Below are 22,716 nucleotides of genomic sequence, written 5' to 3' on the forward strand. Positions count from 1 at the left end.
ATTTTCGTTGGTGTCTTGCAAAGTCAGCCCACACATAATGATCATAATTAAAATGATAATGATAATTATAATAATTACAATGGTGATGATAATGATTATGATCATAATAATAATAAAAAAAAGTATAATGAATTTTTTTTTCTGTGCTACTTTTGAACTTGAGGATATCTGATTTGAGCATGACGAAATATTCTACATTAAGTTCTCCTTGTGGACTGACTGGCTGCAGTAACTATTGAAAAGAGAAGGAGAAATAGACTTAGCCTTCACAAGACACTGACCAGTCAGCCATTTTTTTTTATTTCTTTTTTATACTGAATGTTTCCACATCATTCTTCCTCGTTTAGTGCACTGTATTAGAATCAGTAAAAACAAAAATTGCAAAAGAAAAAAAAAAGAAAAGAAAAACAAACAAAAATAAAATACGTAAATTGGGGCTGCTGAGAGAGAAAGAGGGAGAAGAGATGATTTTAGATTCCTCAAGAGGATAAAAAAAAAGAGGGAGAGAAGGAGGGATCAACTTATATTTTTTAACCTTTTCATTTTTTCCTTTCTTTCCTTATATAATTTATATACATAAATACATATATTCTATATTTATAGACAATTTCATAATTTGTATATGTGTATGTGATGACATGAAATTGATCCCCCTCTCTCAAAAGATGCATCTTGACCTTTAAGAAAAGATCAATGATACTCATAAAAAGTCAATAACTGATAAAATCACTAATACTACTATCATCACTATAATGTGTACACTGTAGTAGTGGACATGTGTACAACAGACAAGGAAGGTGGTCTACTAGTAAACCAACATACCACTGCCAAGTGGATGAGAGATATAACACAGAAAGAACGGAGAGAGGGAGATAACACAACGAGAAAAAAAAGGGGGAGGAATGAGAGAATATATATAACATGGTAAATCCGAGTGGGATGCGTTGTCCTTGACAGAAATACCTTCTGTAAGAAAGCTCAATATAGGTACAAAACAAAAATAAAGTTAGAATTGAAATATAGCTCAAAACCTCATTTTGAGCTGACCTGACAATTTTTATGCAAGTCAGACTGAAATAATGTTTTAAGTTATGTCAACTCTAACTTAAATTTTTATATATATATATATATATATATATATATATATATATATAGAGAGAGAGAGAGATGAAATCACAGAAAAATAAAGAGAAAGAGATAAATTGAAAGTGAACAGAGCTTGTAAACCAGTAAGTAGTGTTACAAGTTGAACAAGAAAACACCCGCACATCACATGGCCGTGGTACAGAGGAAACCAGAAAACCAAACTGTCTTATGGGTGCTTTTTTTCCTTTCTCTTCTCCTCCTTTACTGGTAGACTATGTAGATACACCGTTTAGGGTGTTTCTAATGATACCATGAATAGTATGGCTAGGCCAGGAGACTCGAAATTTTCAGAAATAATCATTAACTTTTGATGGTAGGTAATGTCATTTTGTTTATTATTTTTTTTTTTTGTTTTCTCCATCTTTAATAATCTTTCTTCATCTATCATATTCGATGAACCACATCCTTAAAAAAATTGCTTTTGTAAGTTTGATGCAGGCGATTTTATTTAGCCAGGCCAATGATCTTTTCATTAGCGTCAAACTCAAGGGCCAACACGTCATCGATAGTCATGCGCCCTCGATCCTTTAATACTTTACAGATAGCTTCCCAGCGACGCCGGTTCGCCATTACAGCAGCCTCACATACATCACACTCTTTGAACATTCGTGCCAGCACCCTGCAATGAGAATGAAGAATTTTTGACATGAATAAAAATGAGGGGGGAAAAAGTTAGCAAATTAGTGGATCAAAGATTTTTTTAAAGGAGGATAAATAAAAAATATTTTTCGTTGACTTCATTATAAAATTTTCAAAAGGTCATCAAAATCAATTTCCCGCCTTTTTTAATTCTCTTTCACTCGCACTAATTCATTTGTGATACTCTATGCCAAATATAAGTACATCTTTTTTTCTCTTTCGCCGATTTTTGCATGTCTAAAGTTACAAAAAAAAAAAAAAAATCATTAAATAAGTCCCCCGGGCCTAAAATATAGACGGAGATTCTAACTAAAAAAAAAAAAAAAAAAAAAAAAACACTCCTGTAATTTTATAAAGTACTAACCTTCAAATTTCTTGTGTCGAATTTGAGCTCAATTGACTTATTAGTTTGTAAATGGTAGTTACGTAAGTGAAGCTACTATTGCAGATTTAAAAAAAAAAAAAAAAAAAAAAAAATGGAAAAATCTGAATTATGTTAAATTTTCTTAATCCGCGAAGTTTCAAAGAAATGTATTCTTCTCATCAGAGGAAAGATATTAGCAAATGAATATTAAAGCAAAGCTATTAATTTGCTGGTACTGGCATTAATCGAAACAGCATTACATGAAAACTAGTCATAAATGCAACAACAAAAAATAAGTTTTGTGCAAAGGGTTTATAAAATGGGGGAAAATTTAAGAAATCAGGATACATTAAAAGTCAAGGATTACAAAAAAACAAAAAAAAAACATGAAAAGATATGAAGAGATCCAGTGTAATCAATATGAAAAGATGATAGATGGTGTTCCCATAGGAAAAATCCGGAATTATGTTGTTGATACACAAAATCAAATTAAAATCCAGAATGTGCGTAGTAATCCAAAAAGATTGTAATAATTTTAAAAGTTTGTTATAATCCAAATATTTGTAATCCATGTTTACAGAAAAAATCCGTTTACAAGTAGTTTATGAGTAAAGATCATTTAAATCCGTTAAAGTTTTTTTGTTTTTTACTTTGATGGACAATTTAAACGCCACGAATATTTCTCCAGCCGTCAGAACGGGGTTTAATAGATAATGTGAAAACAAATATTTAAAAGAAAATAATTGGGATAAAATTATGGTGGCAGTAGCAAACTAAAAAGAAAAAAATAGAAAGAAAAGAGAAAAGAAAGAGAAAAGAAAGAGAAAAGAAAGAGAAAAGAAAGAGAAAAGAAAGAGAAACGAAAGAGAAACGAAAGAGAAACGAAAGAGAAACGAAAGAGAAACGAAAGAGAAACGAAAGAGAAACGAAAGAGAAACGAAAGAGAAACGAGAGAGAAACGAAAGAGAAACGAGAGAGAAAAGAAAGAGAAACGAGAGAGAAAAGAAAGAGAAACGAGAGAGAAAAGAAAGAGAAACGAGAGAGAAAAGAAAGAGAAACGAGAGAGAAAAGAGAGAGAAAAGAGGAAAGAGAGAAAAGAAAGAGAAAAGAAAGAGAAAAGAAAGAGAGAACAGAAAGAGAGAACAGAAAGAGAGAACAGATATTTGGACAAGGGCGCAAATATTGTGACCTACAAACAGAAAAATGTGTTAAACAGAACATCTATGCACACATAAACCGGAAGTAAGCCAGATAGGGGGAAGAGAAGAAAATTATGTTTACACACAAACAAATATAACATTAGAATTAACTATTGAGTATCCTGTTAAACAACAAATTAATGTAAAATATATTTTTACAGTCTTTAATTTTTTTTCTTCTATAACAAGCTCTATTTTCTATCTTGGTTGTATTGAGCTTTTTCTTTTATTCGGTGAGGATACTATATAAATATTAATATTTACTATAAATTTGCAGATCCTATTTGATTCTAAACTTAATCTTTACTAAGTATTTTTGTTATATGTAAGACATCCAAGACCAATGTTAATGATCGAGCTGGCATCTGGGTTTCAAATTTTTGAGCTGTTGCACTCGCTGTATCTAGCCATACTACACAAGCTGTAAAATGAGGAAACTTGACGTTGCCTGGGGAAATATGAAATAGTTGTAGATAAAATTAGTCTTTCATAGGGATTCTAAAAAAATTACCTTCAAAATATTTTCTTACTTAAAAGAAGCAAAAATATTTGATTCATACAATTAAATCAATCATAAAAACTACTATATTTTTTTTCTAACAAAATTGATTTAAGCTTACTTTAATAATGTGTCTGCCATCATCCAACAAAAACATTAATAATTTAGTAATCGGAATCGATAAAATATATCTATCCATTAGAAGAAAAAGTGTACAATGAAGTTAATCTACTCTAAATTACTCACCTAAACACTGGCAGTGCAATATTATCCAAAAAGCTGATTTGTTGATCAGGAATCTTTGCACGTTCTCGATCCATCATCTCTATAGGTTTATGCCCTAAGGCCTTTTCTAAATCTCCTTGAGAGAAGAATTCTTGATATATTAAGCCCTGAAAACAAATTAAAAGATAGATAATAAAATAAAACAATGGATTTAAATATAAAAAAAAAATCATCTGCTTCAAGAGGTAAGAAAATCCTGGAATTTTCATATGGAATAATAAACAAATATGAAAAATCAAGAATATGATCGTCTTTCACATCAAATTGCTGGAATTCGTTTATGTCATTCACACTGATATTGCTGTGACCAATCTATAACTTTTTTCCCCTGCAGATTTAGAACCGGTTGCCCGCTTCATCACTTTGCATTCAATGACGTCGTCAATCTTAAGCATTAGTCTAGACAGTGGCGATGGTTGCTGACCTTACAAAATGATAAAAAAAAAAAAAATCATTTATCAGCCTTTCATGCTGTGAAGAATTTTAGAATCTGCTATTAGTCCTTGCACCATAGTTCAGTTCACCAAAGCAAAAAAAAAAAAAAAAAAATTATAAATAAATATTTTTATTTATATATTATTATTTTTTTTTTTTTTTAAACTACCGCTCACTCATTGATCTTTTCATTTTCCAACCCATATTTGTAGAAACGTCAGGAGATCTGTTTTCGATACTTTAAGATTCATACGAGACATTGCATGGATGATAGTCACTTGTAATTTGCGACCCTCAAGACACTGCTTGGAGGTTTTAATAAATGAAATAATGAAATAATTTAAAAATTAAATACTTTGGATTTATTTTAATGTACTTTGAGCAACGGTTAAAACCGCCAAATAAAATTTTCTTTAATTCTAAGCAACTTGTATCAATATTTGGTTATGGGTGCGTAAAAAAAAATTTACGCGTGAAAACTTATTAAATAAAATTGGAAAATGCCACAAGAAATCTAAATTAGAATTAAAGCTAATATGTTAGGACATAACATCATGGACAAAAAAGTAATAACACCAAGCAAAGACGATGAAATCTTTCTTTTATGTTAGCAGTCAGAACTCTGAACAACGTCCATTACCTCCTGGGAAAACAAGTGAAGAAAAGTTCATGTAATATTCAACAATATACTGCATGTAATACGATTGTACATGTTTATTTGCTAGTTTTAAATAAATAAAAAAAAAAGCCGCAAAGTAAAAATGTATTTCATTACTATGGCTACGTCTGTTCAAGAAAAAAAAAATTAAAATAAAAACAATTAAAATAAAATCTACCCAGTACCACGGTTATCACTGTCACTACATATTGAGCTGACAACCAACAATGTGTCAACAAGACTTCAGCTGTTTACATAAACAACGTCCATCCAGATAATCTGCTAGAGACAAAGAATTAGTCTATTGTGATACTAAAAACCCTCTAGAAATCATCTTTTAGTCTCGAATCCGACTACTTTAAACCTGTTGTCTCAGTATTTGGTATCTGGACATTCGAGACTAGAGAACAGGAATGTATTAAAAGAGTGCTCACCATTTATCATTACCATCCTCTAGTTTTTGTATTTAAGATAAACCAGAGATTGGAGCACAGTCGAGCAATCGAAATAGATTATATAAAAAAAAAAAGTAAAGAAAGATGTTACTTACAGCAATATGTTTCGTAACTTCCCAACATTTCGTTTGGTCGGACAAGTCACATGCTGTCATCAGCAGACACAGTAACAATTTATGGTGTTTACGATTCTTCTTATCATAGCCTACTGCAAGTGAAACAAATGATATTGTCAAATCAGAGAACAAAAATTTTTTTTAAGATATTGCTCTGCAATAAAATTTTAAAATCAATATGAGGACTTCCTACATAATGTAAAAAAGAACATTCTAGGATCCCGAACAAAATTTCTTTCATAGATAATATCTAAAAAATATTGAAAGATGATAATCTTTCATAGATAGATATACAAAGAACACAGAAGTTTCCATAGAATAAAATTTTTTAAAGTTTTCAAACAAGTGCAATAAGTATAAGGAATAACATCTAAGCTCAACTATAACACTTAAAAAAAAAAAAAAAAAAAAAAAAGCTACTCATGGAATCTTTTCTGCAATCTAACCATATTTGATATAAATGTCAGTGTCATAAATACCCAAAAGTCTGTTTTATCTTTAATTGTTGATGTGGGGGACATTCAAGTGATCGTCTCATCAGCAGGAATGATTCTAAATGGCTTGATTAGATTTTTATCTTTATGGTTGTCTCTGAGATAAAGTCAATCAAAACAATTCCAAGACTATGAATGGAGTGAGTGAGTGAGTGAGTGTATTTGTTTAACGGCATTTCAACCTCTAAGAGTCATTTAATGCCAAAAAAGTTTTGTTGGTATAATAGATTTTCAGTTTCTTGTAAAATTTTTTTTAAGTTTCTTGAAAAAGTTTATCTTTTGAAGCAAGATGTTTTAGGTTTTCTGAAAAATTGTTTTAGTTGTAAGAGATTTGTTTTTCTAAACTGAATTTTACTTGTTTACTTTATAGGAGTTTGAATACATTTGTTTCTTTTAAATAGTTTATGATTTGTTGGGGTTCCACTTCCTGGAACACTTTTCTAATGTTTGTTGTTTTAAAATATTTCTTCTGAGTGTGTTTGTGTTTTCTACATTCTGTCAGTAGATGTTTAATTGTTAGTTGCAGAGTGTGCAATTTGGTGTTTCCTCCGCTTTGATTAGGTAGGAATGAGTTAATTTTGTATGTCCGATTCTTATTCGGTTTAGTACAATTTCTTCTCTTCTTCCTTTAAAAATTTTTTGTTTTTCGTTTTTAATTATTGGTTGATGTTCATGCAATTTGTTTGCAGTGCATTTGTTCCATTCCTCTTGCCACATGTTTTCTATATATTCGTTGATTTTTCTTTTTAGGTCTGTGTGTGGTATTTTAATTTTTTCCATTTTGTGGTTTGTGGCTTCTTTAGCCAGTTTGTCTACTTTTTCATTTCCTGGAATGCCGACATGACTTGGTATCCAGGCTATTATAATTTTTTTATTGTTTTTTTTCGATTATTTCATTGTATTCTTGTATAATTTCTGCAAAAAATAATTTTCATCTGAAAACTTTTAAGATAAATGAAATTAATGCTTTAGCTGTTTAATTCTATTTATTTTAAGAATTTAAATCCTTATAAAACAATAAGTCTTCCTTTTTACCGTAAACATAATTGCCAGCTAAATATTGCTTAAAATCAAAAGAACTTTTTAATTTATTGATTTAAGTTTTTCACAATTCCAAAACAAAGTTGATTTAGCTTACAATTTTCAATGTTTTATGTGAAATGTTACCTGCTTAATAAGCAGTATGTCATGCTTAATTTTCAATAATTTGTATCCGAATTTTGAAGTATATAAGTATACATAAAAAAAAATGAAAATAGACAAAATGGATATATTTTTCTGCATATTATGCATATACTATTCTGCTTGTTCCTTTCTTAGTCCATTCGTTGCCTTGAAAAAGGATAAATACAAGTTTTGAAGATCAAACTGCATAAAAAAAAAAGCCAAAATTCGTGTGCTATCCAACTTTTTGTGCTTTATGACCTGGTTGAACCAATTCATTCAATCATAAATAAATGAATATAACGGCATAAATAAAGCGGAAATTGATTCAAATACGCCTTTGAATCGATTCAAACACGTATTTGAGTAGATGCCAGATATCTCCAGATTGCAACTGTCCATTACTTACATATGCCGCTATCTGCCTCAGAAAGTGGAGGATTTCGTTTGTTGCCATAAACACACTATTTTCAAGCGCTATGAATAATAATCAATTTAAGTTTACAAAATGCAAAAATTCTCAGTGATAGTTAAGCTATTAAACTTCATAATTTTTCCAGTTTGAAGACAATCATAGTATCATTACCCTTTAAGCTAACTAAAATTAACAAATATATTTTTTTTAATTATCTACATCATAATTCAGGTCAAAGGATTAAAGTCAATCTCATAACTTTGGGCAAAAATGAGAATGACCTCCCTTTGATGTAGTCTCGTTTTAGAATATTATAATGATACATGATCATTATTGTAATAATGTGAGAAAGGAATTTATAATTTCAACGTGCAATTCTTCACCGATTACGTAAAAAAAGAGAATGTTCAAAAGAAACGGGTGAAAAAAGAGGAACATTATCTGCCAAGAACCGTTGGACTGAAGGAGTAAATTAAAGATTGTCTCTTACAATGTGATTTTTTTTTTTTATATTTGTATTGAACTATGTAACATTATTTTCAGTATTTATTAGTACTTAATGTATCTCCTTTAGGTCAATTCTATATTTAAAATATAACAGGTACTATTTTCATAGAAATATTAATAAACTCATTTGCTGCATTTTTTTTTTCTGTGCAAAAAACTCTTTTTGTGCTATCCAGAAAAATAACTTTATCAAAACATCCTGTGGAATTTCCACAGGTCCTGCTAGTCTGTATTATTCAAAGTACTGTTCTCATCTTGCATGTTATTCTCACATTTCAGATAATATAATCTCCGACCTTAAGTGCTTAGTAATAATCTATATATATAAAAGGCAAAACGGCCGCACGCATTTTTGTATGTCCAAGAAAGGCTTTTTTTCGGGGGGGGGGGGCTCACGAGGGTTACTATTTTTGAGAACTTTTTATATACTCCCTAGGTTATAATATGAACGATTTGTGAACGTACGTCATCTCTACATTTATTTTGATAGACTTTTATAAAATTCCTGCTATTCCGTCAATTTGTGTGTTTGTTCGTCTTTTTCATATAAACGTGAAACTAAATCTGAGCAAAGGCACCGCTTCTCGGCCTTCGTGGCTGGGACTTCTAGAAGGCAATTCGCTTTGATCAATGTGCAGAAAACCCTCCATATTGCTATCTATTTGGACATTGCCAGAGTTTCAACTTTTGGGGAGGGAGCTGGTTTTCCTCCCACATTAAAAACGGCCTCGTGGGGAAATAAATAAATAAATACCATGACAGAAAGCAGAATGCTTAACTGGTCCCAAGCCAGGTTTAAAAGCAATTTTCATTTCTGCGCCGACTCCTATGATTCTTAACTTAATTTCCAACTCAATAAATTCACTGTCCTCTTTGGTGTAATGGTTTGCAAGGATGACTATTACCATACGTTTTTGAGTTCGATCCCACCTCTATTTTTTTTTTTTTTTAATTTTTCATTTCGTCTTTGTGCCAATATCCTCCACCCAGGCAAAAATTAATTACCAACACTTTTTCACGGTACAGATTTGAGCTGCATGCCTACTACCACTTTTTATTTATTCTTTTTTTTTGCTCAACACACACCTCCAAACACCTGGGTAACGCCGGCACCCAGGCTAGTCAGTTCTAAGTGACAGTTTTCTAGTAGTAAACGGTTCAATCTTCAGTAGGAGTAATACTAAAAATACAATTGATGCAACAAGAGCAAGGTACTCCTGTAGATTAAATAAGAGTTCTGTTTTAAATTATATACGCATTCCCAACTTCAACAAAGATTCCAGAATTCAACAAAATGTACCAGGGGAAGATTAGCGGTTATATCAGCCTAAACGTTTGGAAAATAATATCTAAGATGAGAACTTTAGATCGAATAATCTGCATAATACTAATATATTTGATATAAAATTACTACAAAATGTCTAATAGGTTTCGTCATAATGTTATGCATGAAAACTTTTGTAATAGCTTGATAAATTTTTCAAAAATTGTGTTCATAATCTTGCGTTCATCGCCATGCAAAGCATGACCTGCTTACCTTATCTTATCCATTTCAGCATTAGATTTGTTTTCATTGCTTTTCTTATGAAAACGTTTTTTTTTCCTTGGATATTTTAATTCTGAAAAATTTTCTTTGCCATTTACCATTGTTTAAAGAAAATTTCCACAAACACGGCAAAGAATTAAAAAAAAAAAAATTACCTGTTACCATGTTTTCTATATCCTTGAGAATTCCCAAATGATGGGCCAGATCAGTGGCCAGAATTATGTCTCTCATCAAATCTAATACTCTGGTATAATCCTAAAAGACACAAAGACATTGCAATGATGTACTGAAGTGAAAATAATGTATAAGAGACATAAAAAATATCTTAAGTGTATTTTCAAAAAATAGTCATTATTACCAAAATATTAATCACTAGTGTTTAGATTTATTTGAGCTTCATAGAAATAAGAGTGGAAAAATATTTACTTTATGCATTGGAAGAAAGTAGTCATTGAGGCATTTATCACATCTAAACCTAGAGCCTTTGTACATGTCCCCCTCGTAAAATAATATAACAAAACAATACACATATATATAAAATAAATTCCACAATTTTCCATTAGAAGTTGAAAATTAGATTCAGAATTATTGTATCCAAGACGAAAAATCTAAAGTGGCACATAACAAATAAGCTGATCAAATATTTCTTCTAAAATGCAAAAAGGAATGATCAACTGTACCCATCCTCCTATCAGGGAGTGGCTATGGGTACTATGTATGAATACCAAAGAAAAAAAAAAAGAGCATTGTTAAACTCCCAACTGATATTGAAAAAAAATATAGGAAGAAACATTCACTGAGCAGCAACTTACATTTGTTTTTGAGAATTGTAAATTTTCTCAAATTTTTCAATGACAGACTCAACTGCTTTCTGCAAATGAAAAGGCTACAGACCATCTGATGGAGATCGAAGAATTGGTCGACTGTAGTGCTATACATGCTTCAAGTGTTTACTATTTTATGGTAATGTAAGGGAGAGAAAGTGCAAGTTGTCTATCTTCCACTGACAAAGTGGGAGGGTGATGTCATGGGTTAACCCGACTCTGCTTTTCGGATTTTTTTTATGAAGTATGCTCGGTGACAAACAACACAAGTAAGGTCCACAGAGTTTTAAGATGTATACCACTACTATCATATTAAAAAAAAAAAAAAAAAAAAAAAAAAAAAAAAAAAAAAAAAAAGAGTGTGAGTGAGTTCCCTATGAACTCGAAAACGGCCGGGCCAATTTTTATGAAATTTCACAAAGATAATTTGTGTCTGGCAGTGTTCTTAGGTTTTGTATCAAATTATATTCGATAAGTATTGACAATCGAAATAATCCAATGAAAGAATAAACAGGCAATTTAGACAAAGTTAACACCTTACACAGCTTAACATCACAAGTGAATTTGAAAAGTTCACTTTCCAAACAAGCTGAAAGGCCCGGCATATAAAATCAACAGTAGGTTCATTGATACACCAAGGATGCGTTTGAAATGAATGTTTCTGTTTAGAGCTGAATTGTAGCATGTTACTTGACTTTTGCATTTTAAACTTTAACTTAAGCCATTATATATAAAAATTTTATAGGTTCTCTACAGTGCACTGTAGACTGATGTATTGTGGACTAAGTCACTGTGGGGAGGCATGTGAAGATTCTTCAAGGTGCATCACGATGGGTCCCTAACTAGAATAGGTAATCAATCGATTTGATTGAAAAATGGGAAATTTAATCAATTTCAATGACAAAAATATGGGCGTGTGAAACATTCGCTGATCATTTAATTCCGGGCATGGTAGAGTCTTGCTGATAGTATATAATACTTGTCCAATATTAATGGTAGTATATTCAGTATAGGTTTGAAACCTGTAATTGTAGATGTATAAATATAGCACAAAATAATTGCAAGCTTACCTTACTAGGAAGATTTTCAAATATATTACAGCCTTCTGTATTCAAAATACACATTGATTGAGCAAAATGATGTCGCTATAAAATAAAAAGATTTTAAAAAGATTAAAGTATAACAAAATATCCTTAAAGAACATCATACATGTAGAAAGAATCAATGTGTGAACAAAACGGATAAAGGAAAACTAATCTCAAGATATAGTGGGGCAGATTGTTGAAACAATCTTTCATTTGGTGCTTGTATCACTAAGTGAAAGATTTTTATGGAATATTGAGATGGGTTTAATGCTTCATCTGATAAAAGCTTTGTCAAGAGAGACAAAAAAATATCGGAAAGTAAAAACAGTAAAAACTGAAAAATTTGATCAACTTTTGACTTTTCCTTACACAATTTCATATTTATATAAGGTTAAATATAAAAGGTATATATTTCTATGCATAAGATACATTCATAAACTAACCAATCGTTAAAAATTTTGGAACAGAACTGCTTGGCGTAAGAGTAGGTAATGTGAGTTACACAAAGTTTAATTTAGTTTTATGTAAAAAAAGATTGAAGTGAAAACCCTTCATGAAAGCTTTTTTTGTACAATTTTAACAATAAGTATTAGAGATCAATCGATAAACATTCTCCAAATTTCAGTTTTCTTTAGGGTAGCTTAAAGAAAGTTTAGGAGGCATAATATCGGCACAACCTCCTATTTGAAAATTGAAGTATTTGAAATTTTCATTAAATTTGATCCTTAGGCACCAATTAAAATTATTCTCTGAATTTCAATTTCTTTTTGAAATCTTAATTTTATACATTTTCTATAATCTAAATTATGCAATAGATTTGGATCAAAATTAGAATAAGGATTCTAGACATAATTTTAGTAGTATTATATCTTGATTTTAATATTTTTATCTTTGTAAACGGACATGAAAGTGGTGCTGTGCTGTTCAGGAAATTAAATATACCCATTCTTGGATAGATTTCATTCTAATGTGTGTGTGTGTGTGTGCGTGGTAATAAAAGCAATGAAATTCATTGTGCGTGTGTTAAAGTGAGAAAAGGAAAACCAATCATTTTCATCTGATAAAGATTTTGTCAAAAGTGAGAACAAAAAGTAAAAACTTTAAAAGAAAATTTTTTTTCACTATTATACTTAAAAAAAAAAAAATAAAAATTTTCATTCAACCCAATAACTGAACGTATCTTTATTAGTGTCATGACCTTGTTTATGTATAACTCCATAAAGAACATTGTAAGAATGGACTAGGTGAATTAATAAACAATGATAAAAGAATAAACTTATAACAGTATAATCCACTGTAGTCTACAGGATTTTAAAAGATTTCTCTTCTTGAATAGCCTTTTATTTTTTTTTTTAAATAATGATTCCTCATCTTTGATCAAATGTCTTGAACATTTTGTTGAAAAAATTTCTTCATACAAAAGAAAATTGCACAAATTACTAGACTTCCATCCCATTGAACTGATGGGAGATGAACTTGACTAAAAAAAAAAAACACACACACACACACAAGTGCGGCTCACCTTTAGCAATTCTTACAAGAACGTTGGGACGTTTTGGGTCAAAATAATGCTGAAAATCTGAAGCAGTTGTTGATTGGTTGGTTGGTTGGTTGGTTGTTTTACGGCATATCAGCCATTTTAGGCTTATTTAATGCCGAATCCAGTAATTTCACAAAAGTTTTTGTTTCAAATTCTTTATATCTTCAAATATTTATGCTTATTTTGTAGAAAATTGTTTTTGATTTTCATTTTGCAGAATATGATTGTTTTAAATGGAAAGGGAAAAATAACAATAACATCAATGTTTGATGTATTTTTGTATCTTCAGGCAGCCCGATTTCATAGCATCAGATGTGGTAACAAGTATTACCACTCTGGGCCAAAGTGTACCTGAGAACAATGGTAAGTGTCGACTCTGCAATCCCCTCAGCTTCAAAACGGGGCCTCACCATTGGATGATTTTATGGTCATGTGATCCGTGGAGAATTAATAGCGATCAAAAAGGGTATATTGATGTAAATATGGAGCATTTGTTTTACTGCTTTAGTTGAATTTTTATTAAACGTGGCTCAGTAGGACTTTTCTTCATTATAAATAAATACTTATGGTATTTGACTTGTTTCAGTAAAAATAAAACTTAGGACGAGGAATAAAATTTTTTGATGCTCAGTAATAACTATTTATAATTTTTTTTTTGTTTTCATTAGAATTAAATTGGTCATTGATTCCAACAAACGCTGTCCAAATAAATAAATGCTCATTGTTTTTTTGGGTTTTTTTTTTGCATTTAGCATAGATACTTTTCATACCACTATTCTTTAAAATCTATTTTCTATTCTAAGCCTATAGTGTCGTAGTCATTACTGGTCTAGAATTATTGTTGAATTTATCCCATATCAAATTTTTAGAAAAATTGATTATAAACTCGGTATCAGTATTTTAATGCTCATCTTAATCACATTTGATAAAGTGAAAAATGTTTGATAAATGATCCCTGCATTATTATTTTTCGTCTCGTATCTTGCTGAGATTTGATGATTTCAACTTTTCTTGCCTGTTGTCATCTCGCTTGTGGAGCATTTCAAATGACGGACAAATGCTGTGATGGTAGCAGTAGAGACATAGCTGTGCACCATACATTCTCATGAAGGTCTGTAGAGTGAGACCAGCAATTTTTTTCATGTGAGCACTGCAGTTAGGACCATTTCATTTTTATGTTGACCACATTTCAATCGTTTAAGAGCACAGGTCGTACTTGTACGTTGTATGCTGCTGTCACTCATGGTGAGGTCCCTCCGTTTTGTAAAATTGAAGACAGTTGCATAAAGAATCTCCATGTGGCAGATATATGTTGTTTTATTGTTGCATTAGTTCACACCCACTAGAATCAATTGTGTTACCCAAGTTGGTAAACTTATTGACTCTTTCAACACCTGCAATAACTTTTTTCCATGAGAGCCAGGTTTCAACAAGTGCTACAAATGAAATTAGCTGTATCTGCTACATATAGCACCACAAATTGGTGCACCATATGTGACACCACTTATTGCACCTTCTGTATTTGATAGATTCCAGACAGTTCCAAGCTTACACATGCTGCATAGATATTGGGCTTGTAGAACAGATCCCATCTTTTTAGCATCAGATATCATTAACCCCGAAGCCGCCCTTTTCAAGCGCAAATTTCCACCAGTTAAATACTGTACTTATGTTGCACCTATGATATCATCTGCATACAAGCATGAACTTAAATGTCTATTTCTGCAATTAATTATTATCAGAAGTTTTTGTTGTGGTCCTATCGATATATCTATGTATAACTATAAACACCTCCCTTCTCATTCTTGAGTTTAGCACTCTTGATAATGATATTGTCTGCTACTATAGTGTAATGCGCTTTGTAAATAAAAACAAATGGATCACTGTGAGAGTGGCGTTCAATGTTTGTATAATGCATCGTTAGATATTGCCAATGGTGCTGATCCCACGACATGTTGGCTATAGCTACCAACTCAGCTCGATGGTTGTTGGTTTGATCCTGAGCTTGGGATAAGTGCTGGTCTACCCACTCTTAAGGGTTGTGATACAGCGGAACAGTTTATAGCAGACACACACAAATATAAGGCAAAGTTGTACATACAACGTGACCCCCCCCCCCAAAAAAAAACAGAGGACATTCAATTGTTTTTCTGAGCATTTTACAGTCAACGGAGAAAAAAAGGCCAAAGACCCTGGTGTTTTGATGTGATGTTTTGAATATAATAAACTAGTTATGACCAAAGTTTCTTTTCATTCGGGCGAAACACTAAGAAACGGGGCCTAATTAGAGTTGGGCCCGTTTTGGGGTCACCCTGTATGTGTGTCATGGCTTAACAGTTAAACAATTCTAAGAGCCAAACAAACCACAGATTTGGAATCAGCACATTCGATCCAAGATCCTTGTATTAGTTCTTGAATACTTTTTAAATTCATTATCCAAGTATGAAAAAATAACATTAGAAACAAATGTTTCGAAATCTTCAGTGTTCCCTTTAGCCAACTGAACAACTACTTCACGTCAAGTCATATTCATATGCAGGACATTATTTTTTTTAGGAAACATTCTTGTTTTTAATAAAAACAAAACTGATAAAAAATATTTGATAAATGTTCACTAACATTTTTATTTTAATAAGAATTGTTTTTTTTTTCTTTCATATATTTATGCATTTTTTATTTTATTTTAAACAGAACTATTGGAGAGTTAAAAAAAAATTCCTGCACCAAATTCATTCAAGTAGGTTGAAAAGACTAAATATTTTCGTTAGCTCGGTGGCCTTATGGATAAGTGTTTGCCATTGTGGGTTCGAATTTCATACTATACATTTTTTGTTGTTGTTATAGCATTCTAGTTATTTCCTAGCTGACATCGATCATCATAAACATGAATTTTTATTAAAAAAAAAAAAAATAAAAAATAAATCGATGAAAAGTTTTTAATATTATTTTCTAATATTTATTTAAAAAAAAAAATCGAGAAACTCAGCAAGGGCGGATTTCTCAGCTGGATACCTAATAATTAGAAGTTTTGTTTATAGTCTTTTTGATATGCAAAAATGATTTAACTTACTTCCATTACTGATCCTTCAGAACTGTAGAGAGCTGCCAAGACGGATTGCTACAATTAAATAAAGGTCAATTAGACAATCTTTTTACAAGTAAAATCTTAAAAGGCATTATAAAGTATACAAATATAACATTAGCTACTTTTATCGGCTCGTTATCGCCTTGAAAAGTTTTCTATTTTAAATATTAAAAACATTAATTTAAAATAAACATTTCATTCATAACTTTGAATTCAAGTCATAAAATATGCATCTAGCAATCTGGGATTGAACCAGAGGCCTTTAGTTCTCCAGTCAACTGCGCTATTCAAATTTGATAGTAAAAGTATCTCACAAATATTTGTATGAAGGGATTTATAGGAAGGAAATGTTTAGCGTATTTATTGGTTTAAGCAATTTTTTTTTATTGTTATTCAAATGATTTTTGAAAGTAATTGTTGGGATTGTTTCACTTGTTCTGTATTCAAGATTTTGAATAAAATCGATTAAGAGTGTGAAACGATATTTTATCGTTCTGAAAAAAAGTCATAATTTACTTCCTATATCTTTTTTTTATTGCAGCAACTATATCGCCATTATCAAGACGTTGACAAAGAAAGTATAGATTTATTCTTGAAAAAGGTCTCAAATTTGTTCCTGGTGTTCATGAGTGAGTTTCTCTTAATATGACTAATAAAAAACATTACGTTTCTGAATTTTTGGAGATGAGGATTAGTTACTCATATATGGATTCTTTGGACTACTGTTCTCATTTTGAGTGTAATTTTCACAACGTTTCAGTCGATTTAACCTCCAACCTTCGTAAGGTGTATCTTGTCGAACTCGTAGCAGTTAGAGAACTTGGAAAATTTCAGTTGTAAAAGTGACATTCTACTGAAGCTTGAAGGTTCAATTCTCAGTGTGGGCGACAGAAAAATACAATTGTCGAGAACCTCTATCCAGTCATGGCTGACAGAACAAGAGCATGTTACCCTCGTTAAGTAAATAAAGGGTTCCATTCGAAATTCTGTCCAAATTCTGGAGTTCACCAGAAATATTCTGGAGTTTGACAAGATACACCTGAAGAAGATCAGAGGTTACATCGGCAGAAACATTGTGAAAAAGACACTCAAGATGAGAACAGTAGTCCGATACATCTAAATGATACAAAAAAAAAAAAAAAAAAAAAAATTATCGAACAGTTTTAAAAATAAAAAATCGATTGACGATATAATTTTTCTCTTTAAGATCATAGATTAATAATTATTAATAATGTCATAATCAATTCGGTAAACAGGATTATCTTACTTGTAAAACTAAAAAGAAAAAAAAACTTATTAACAATGAAACGGAAATAGAATGGTTCTATTTTATATATGAAGATATGTGTGCGAGAGAGTTTTATCGGTTTACTTGCATTTTTATGGTTTCTTCAATTTCAACTGATTAAGGTTTCACCGTAACAATTAGAAATAATTCTAATGTGTTCCAGATTAAATAAAATAATGATAATAAAAAATCCTTAATAAAAATGTTAATTCAAATAAGATACAATTTTCAGTTATGATCTTATACTTACTGAAGCTACTTGGAAGGAATTGTTAGTTCCTCTATGATCAATATCATGACATAAGCAGGATACAAATAGAGCAAATATTTCTAAGTCGCTGCAAATGAAAAAAATAATTATCTCTTAGAAGAAATAAAATCATCAAAATGTTAAACACAGGAGATAAATTCAATCTCTGTGACAAAATGTATTTTCAGCATCTCAATTATTCTAGAAGCTGAACCATATCTATTTCTTGACAAAGTGTAAATTAAAAAAAGAAAATCATTCTTAAATTTGTTTGGTTTCGTTTATGAATATTTTTATCCGTTAAAAAAATCTAAAGTAGTTTATATTACTTAAAAAAATCAGTTTGAAAATATTTTTAATTTATGTCAGCTAATACGTATAGCTTCTTTTTTTTTTTTGCTTCAGTCGAAGTTCTCAGAAATAAAGGGGCTACTACCTGGGGCCAACACTTTAACTCTATATGAGATACACAGATATTCGAATGTTTCATTAAAGTTCTTTATCTCTCAAACACTGAGTTAGTAAAGAAATTGAGAACATACTTTTCCTCTTCCCAATTAACCATTTTCATATGTTTATTTTTCGTTTTGGTCTCTTGGTCTTACTGGATTACTAGAATTTATCTAGTCTGGTGGAGTACCAGCTTCGTGCTATTACTTGAAGTAACATCACTTGGAGAAGGTGCACTAATGTGAGTAAACCATCATGAGATCTTATTTTGGCAGCGAATACTATGTGATTTTGAATATTTAGTCAGGGTTTACTTCTAGGGAAAAGTATTCTCATGCCAGGTTGTTCTGACAAACCCCTGTACAGAGAGACCTTAGACACTCGAGGAAATTCAAGTTCTCTCCTATGGCAAATGCTAGATTCTGTGTCATGTTAAACCATTTCTATCAGCTGCTAACATAATTGAGGTGCTGAAAATAGGCTTGCTCCAATCTATGCAAAATTAAAGTTCACTTAGACTTCATCCAATCTATGTAATAGACAAAAATTTCTGTTCAAATTCTATTGTCTAAAATCATTGTTGATGGTTTGCATCCAAGTTTTCTTCGACTGTCCCACTTTCTTCCAGCCGTCCACGCCAAGGTGACTATTTTCTTGTATAATAATTATTCATCTCAGCATGTCCAAAGCAACGTAAATGATTGACCATCTGGAACTAGTCATGCTTTAGTACATTTATATTCACCAACAACGCATCAGAGTTGATATGCTAGATTTAATCTGACATTGGACCGAGTGGGCATTCAGCCCTTGCTTCCATATAGTATCACACTCCTATCACAGCTGCTATGTACTTTGCCACTTGACAAGATTAGAGAGAGCTTGCATAACTTATCCCATACTAATTTTACCCAAATGCTAGCACTCCACATACTTCCATGGAGACAAAAGGAGTCCAACCATTCAAGAGATTTGTCATTCTACTTCACCTCAGTATTAAATGCGAACCGTTGCATTCTAAGTTATGTCCCTTTAATTTGAACTCTCCCTTTGGAGCCATGTTTTTTTTTTCTTTTTTGTTGTTAATCCTCTTTAAATAAACATTAAAATCTATCTCTCATTATGTGGAACTTCCTTAATAATTTTTACCATCATATATATTCAAACCGATCTCACTTAACAGTGGCATATTGGCAGTTAAATGAGGATGCCTGCCCATGGCATCTTTTAGACATAGTTGGCGTCTGGTACCAGCTTTCCAAATAAGCCAATAGACTTTTTGTGGACTTATAATGCACACAGACTACAATGTATCACGTTGGATCTCCTTTTCTTTCATTATCAGTTTCTTTGATTTTAGCTCTGACAAGAGAGAACAAGTCTTCTGATTCCATTTCATATTTTCATTTTTTTTTTTTATTCTTATTAACCCTAAACAAGGCACAGTGCCACTTGGCAGGAAAAAAAAAAAAGCAATATAATGAATAAAAAAGTGAAAAAGGAATATTTACTCTAAATATTCGTGAAGTCGTGCATTTTTTGCCATTATGTAGGCAAAGTGAGCCACTGAGAAAGCATGAATCCAATTGTGGTAGGGTGGTGTGCGATAGCCCTTTTTCACCATTAATATAAACCTGCAAATAAAAAATCCAATATTGAAATTACATCAAAACATTACTTAAAACTGTAACATTTTAAATAGAGTAAACAAAAATAAAAGGTAACAATTTATCAATACATTTTTAAGAATAGTTTTGTTCAAGTTCGGTATGAACGTAAATTAGCCAATATCAAGTTCGAAAGTAGATACAAATATCGTCCTATAGTTATTACTGTTAATTTAGTAATTTAAAACTAGCAGCATTCCACAAGTAGCAACTCTACATACAAGGTCTTGCTACAAGGAGCAACTCTACATCTTCCATAGATCTCAACTTTGAAAAATGTATTTATTTTGAAAAAGATTTATAATATAAAATATTCTGAAAACAAATAAGGCATACCTATTAACCCTTATTCTCGAGTGGCCTCTGGGCCTTGATAAGTGGTGACACCCTTGTAAAAAAAAAAAAAAAAGTGTAGGGAGGAGGGGGGGGTCTATGGTCATCCTTGTCAACATATCTAATATTTGTCTATCAGTTTCCTAGCTAGAATCCTCAATCACCACACCATAATACCACATTCACTCCAAAGATCATCCTACTTAAGATTCCCATATCGATTTCTAACAATAAATATATACATAAATCGAGCGTTTATATTAATTTTGATCAGAAATAAAAGTGCTATAAAATCATCAGCGATATTCTTTTGTGCATGACAAAAACAGTGATGTAGTTTAGCAATAACCATTTTCATATGTTGTTTATTTTTCGTTTTGGTCTCTTGGTCTTACTGAATATGCCAATGACGTTGCGAGCCTGTCTATGTTTTATCGTTATTTCCATGGTAGGTGCTCGTCTGAGCTCCAATCTCTCGTCCCCCCCCCTCGCCAATCTTTCACGAGAAACACCCATCTAGCTGAAACTGCCAATTTTCCCCACTCTTTATCTGTGCCTAAATCCAAATGTAGATTCCATAAGCAGAGCTTCTTTCTCAGAAGTGCACGACTGTGGAACTCTTCTGCTTGCCTGTTTCCCACCTGACTACAACTTGGATGTCTTCAAGTTCAACATAAACAAATTCCTTACAAACCGCCCTCTTAAGACACTATCAAATCTCCAATACTAATGATTACTACAATACTATCTCATTGATTGCTGTACACGCAATAGCCCTTATCCCTGAGTGGCCTCTGGGCCTTAATAAGTGGTGACCTCCATGTAAAAATAAGCACGGAGACAGCATATAACTTACATCAAGTAACTAACAGTGGACTCATAATACATCTATCAAGAGTTGAAGAGATATGGCATGAGGCAGTCAAGATAATCCGTGGCACTGGACAATTATGAAGACGAAAACTAATAAAAATGTGTTACGGATTACAATTCTCATCTTGGTTGTAGCTTTCACAACGTTCCGGTTAATGGCTTGCATTATATTGTTAATTTAATGAATTACAAAAGAAACTTTACATCTATTGGTTGGAAAAGCTTATCCACGATTGAATGATCGAAAGTCTACTTCATCTACTTCAATAGACTTGATCCAATCTACATTTAAAAAAAAAAAAAAACTCGTGGGAAAATCCAAGAATTACTCCAGGGTAGTCCAGAAGAATTACTGCTAAAGTAAACAAATGTTTCAACCCTGGCTTTGTAAATTAAAACATTTCTTTGAAACACCAATCGTGGTCAGTATGTTCAGGGAGCTCTTTTCTTGGTAGTTCTGATTTTTGTTCGTGTAATAATCGGGTTTAAATAAGCATAATCACATTATCTGATAATAAACTGCAGCAATTGGCCTTTTACTTAAGAGCAAAGTGTAATATTTGTTTTAATACTACACATTATCTTTTTTGTTCCCAGTAGCCGGAGGAGAAATCTTTATAGACAGAAGCAATTTTTGTTCCAATACAGGTTTCCTTTTGGGGGAGCTGTATTTTCCCCACATTAAAAACTGACCTTGTTTCTAACCGACCTCGTGGGGAGGCAAGTAAACAAACTACAGCAAAGAAAAAAAATGTTCTAAGAATGCTGGATGCATTTGCATCTGAAACAGAAAAATAACTTTTGCAACGAAAGCTATGCTGTGATTACATCAAGGTTGGATGAGATTTTAAGTTTTGTTCATACACCAAATAATTCAGTGCTCTCTCTGGTCAAGAATGGGTACCTGCTCGTTCTTCCTGAACTTCAAACCAGATAGAGTCTAGTGGTTCGAAGATGTGCCTTCAGACTGCTCATCGATTATCTCATTAATTATGAGAAAGTTTGCACAGCATCTAATGATAATTCATTTTGTTGTATGTATACATTGAATTGTGTATCAAAGTATGATAGGTCAATAGTACCTTTGCCTTCTGGCTAGGAGCAAAGTAATATGTTTTGAAACTACCCTTCAACTTTTGTCTTCTGTCAGACAAGGTTTGGTTTTATGGCATATCAACCTTTTTATGGTTATTGAATGCCGAATTCCATAATTTAGATTTTTTTTTGTTGTAGGTTAGATATTTTAACATTCAGTAAATCAAGTCAGGTTTTTAGATCATTAGGTGATGTGGGGGTTTTTATTGGGAGGGGGGGTAGAGTTGGGGGAGTCGAGTTAAAATTCTATTCTTTTGTATAAATTTACTTTTCAGAAATGTTATTATTTTGCTAAAATTTATTT

The 22,716-nt window shown here is 31.6% G+C and overlaps 1 protein-coding gene across 26 annotated transcripts in view; it reads right to left on the reverse strand.

The window, feature by feature from the left end:
* Positions 1-1,484: 1,484 nt before the first annotated feature.
* Positions 1,485-22,716, reverse strand: part of LOC145258350 (cGMP-dependent 3',5'-cyclic phosphodiesterase-like) — an 889,144-nt gene continuing 867,912 nt past the window's right edge. For 22 of the 26 annotated variants that reach the window (XM_080116605.1, XM_080116606.1, XM_080116604.1 and 19 more), the window contains 8 exons: positions 19,956-20,078; positions 17,995-18,082; positions 16,442-16,489; positions 11,817-11,891; positions 10,078-10,177; positions 5,776-5,888; positions 4,094-4,239; positions 1,485-1,765 (listed from right to left, as the gene is read on the reverse strand). In XM_080116605.1, the coding sequence (XP_079972731.1) occupies positions 1,591-1,765; positions 4,094-4,239; positions 5,776-5,888; positions 10,078-10,177; positions 11,817-11,891; positions 16,442-16,489; positions 17,995-18,082; positions 19,956-20,078 (868 nt within the window). In that variant the 3' untranslated portion in view covers positions 1,485-1,590. The remainder of the gene's footprint in view (positions 1,766-4,093; positions 4,240-5,775; positions 5,889-10,077; positions 10,178-11,816; positions 11,892-16,441; positions 16,490-17,994; positions 18,083-19,955; positions 20,079-22,716) is intronic. The other 4 variants (XM_080116582.1, XM_080116590.1, XM_080116617.1 and 1 more) reach the window with 1 other exon arrangement.

This window comes from Euprymna scolopes, chromosome 3 (assembly GCF_053919585.1).
Source record: "Euprymna scolopes isolate OS-2025 chromosome 3, ASM5391958v1, whole genome shotgun sequence".
In the NCBI taxonomy this organism is placed as follows: domain Eukaryota; kingdom Metazoa; phylum Mollusca; class Cephalopoda; order Sepiida; family Sepiolidae; genus Euprymna; species Euprymna scolopes.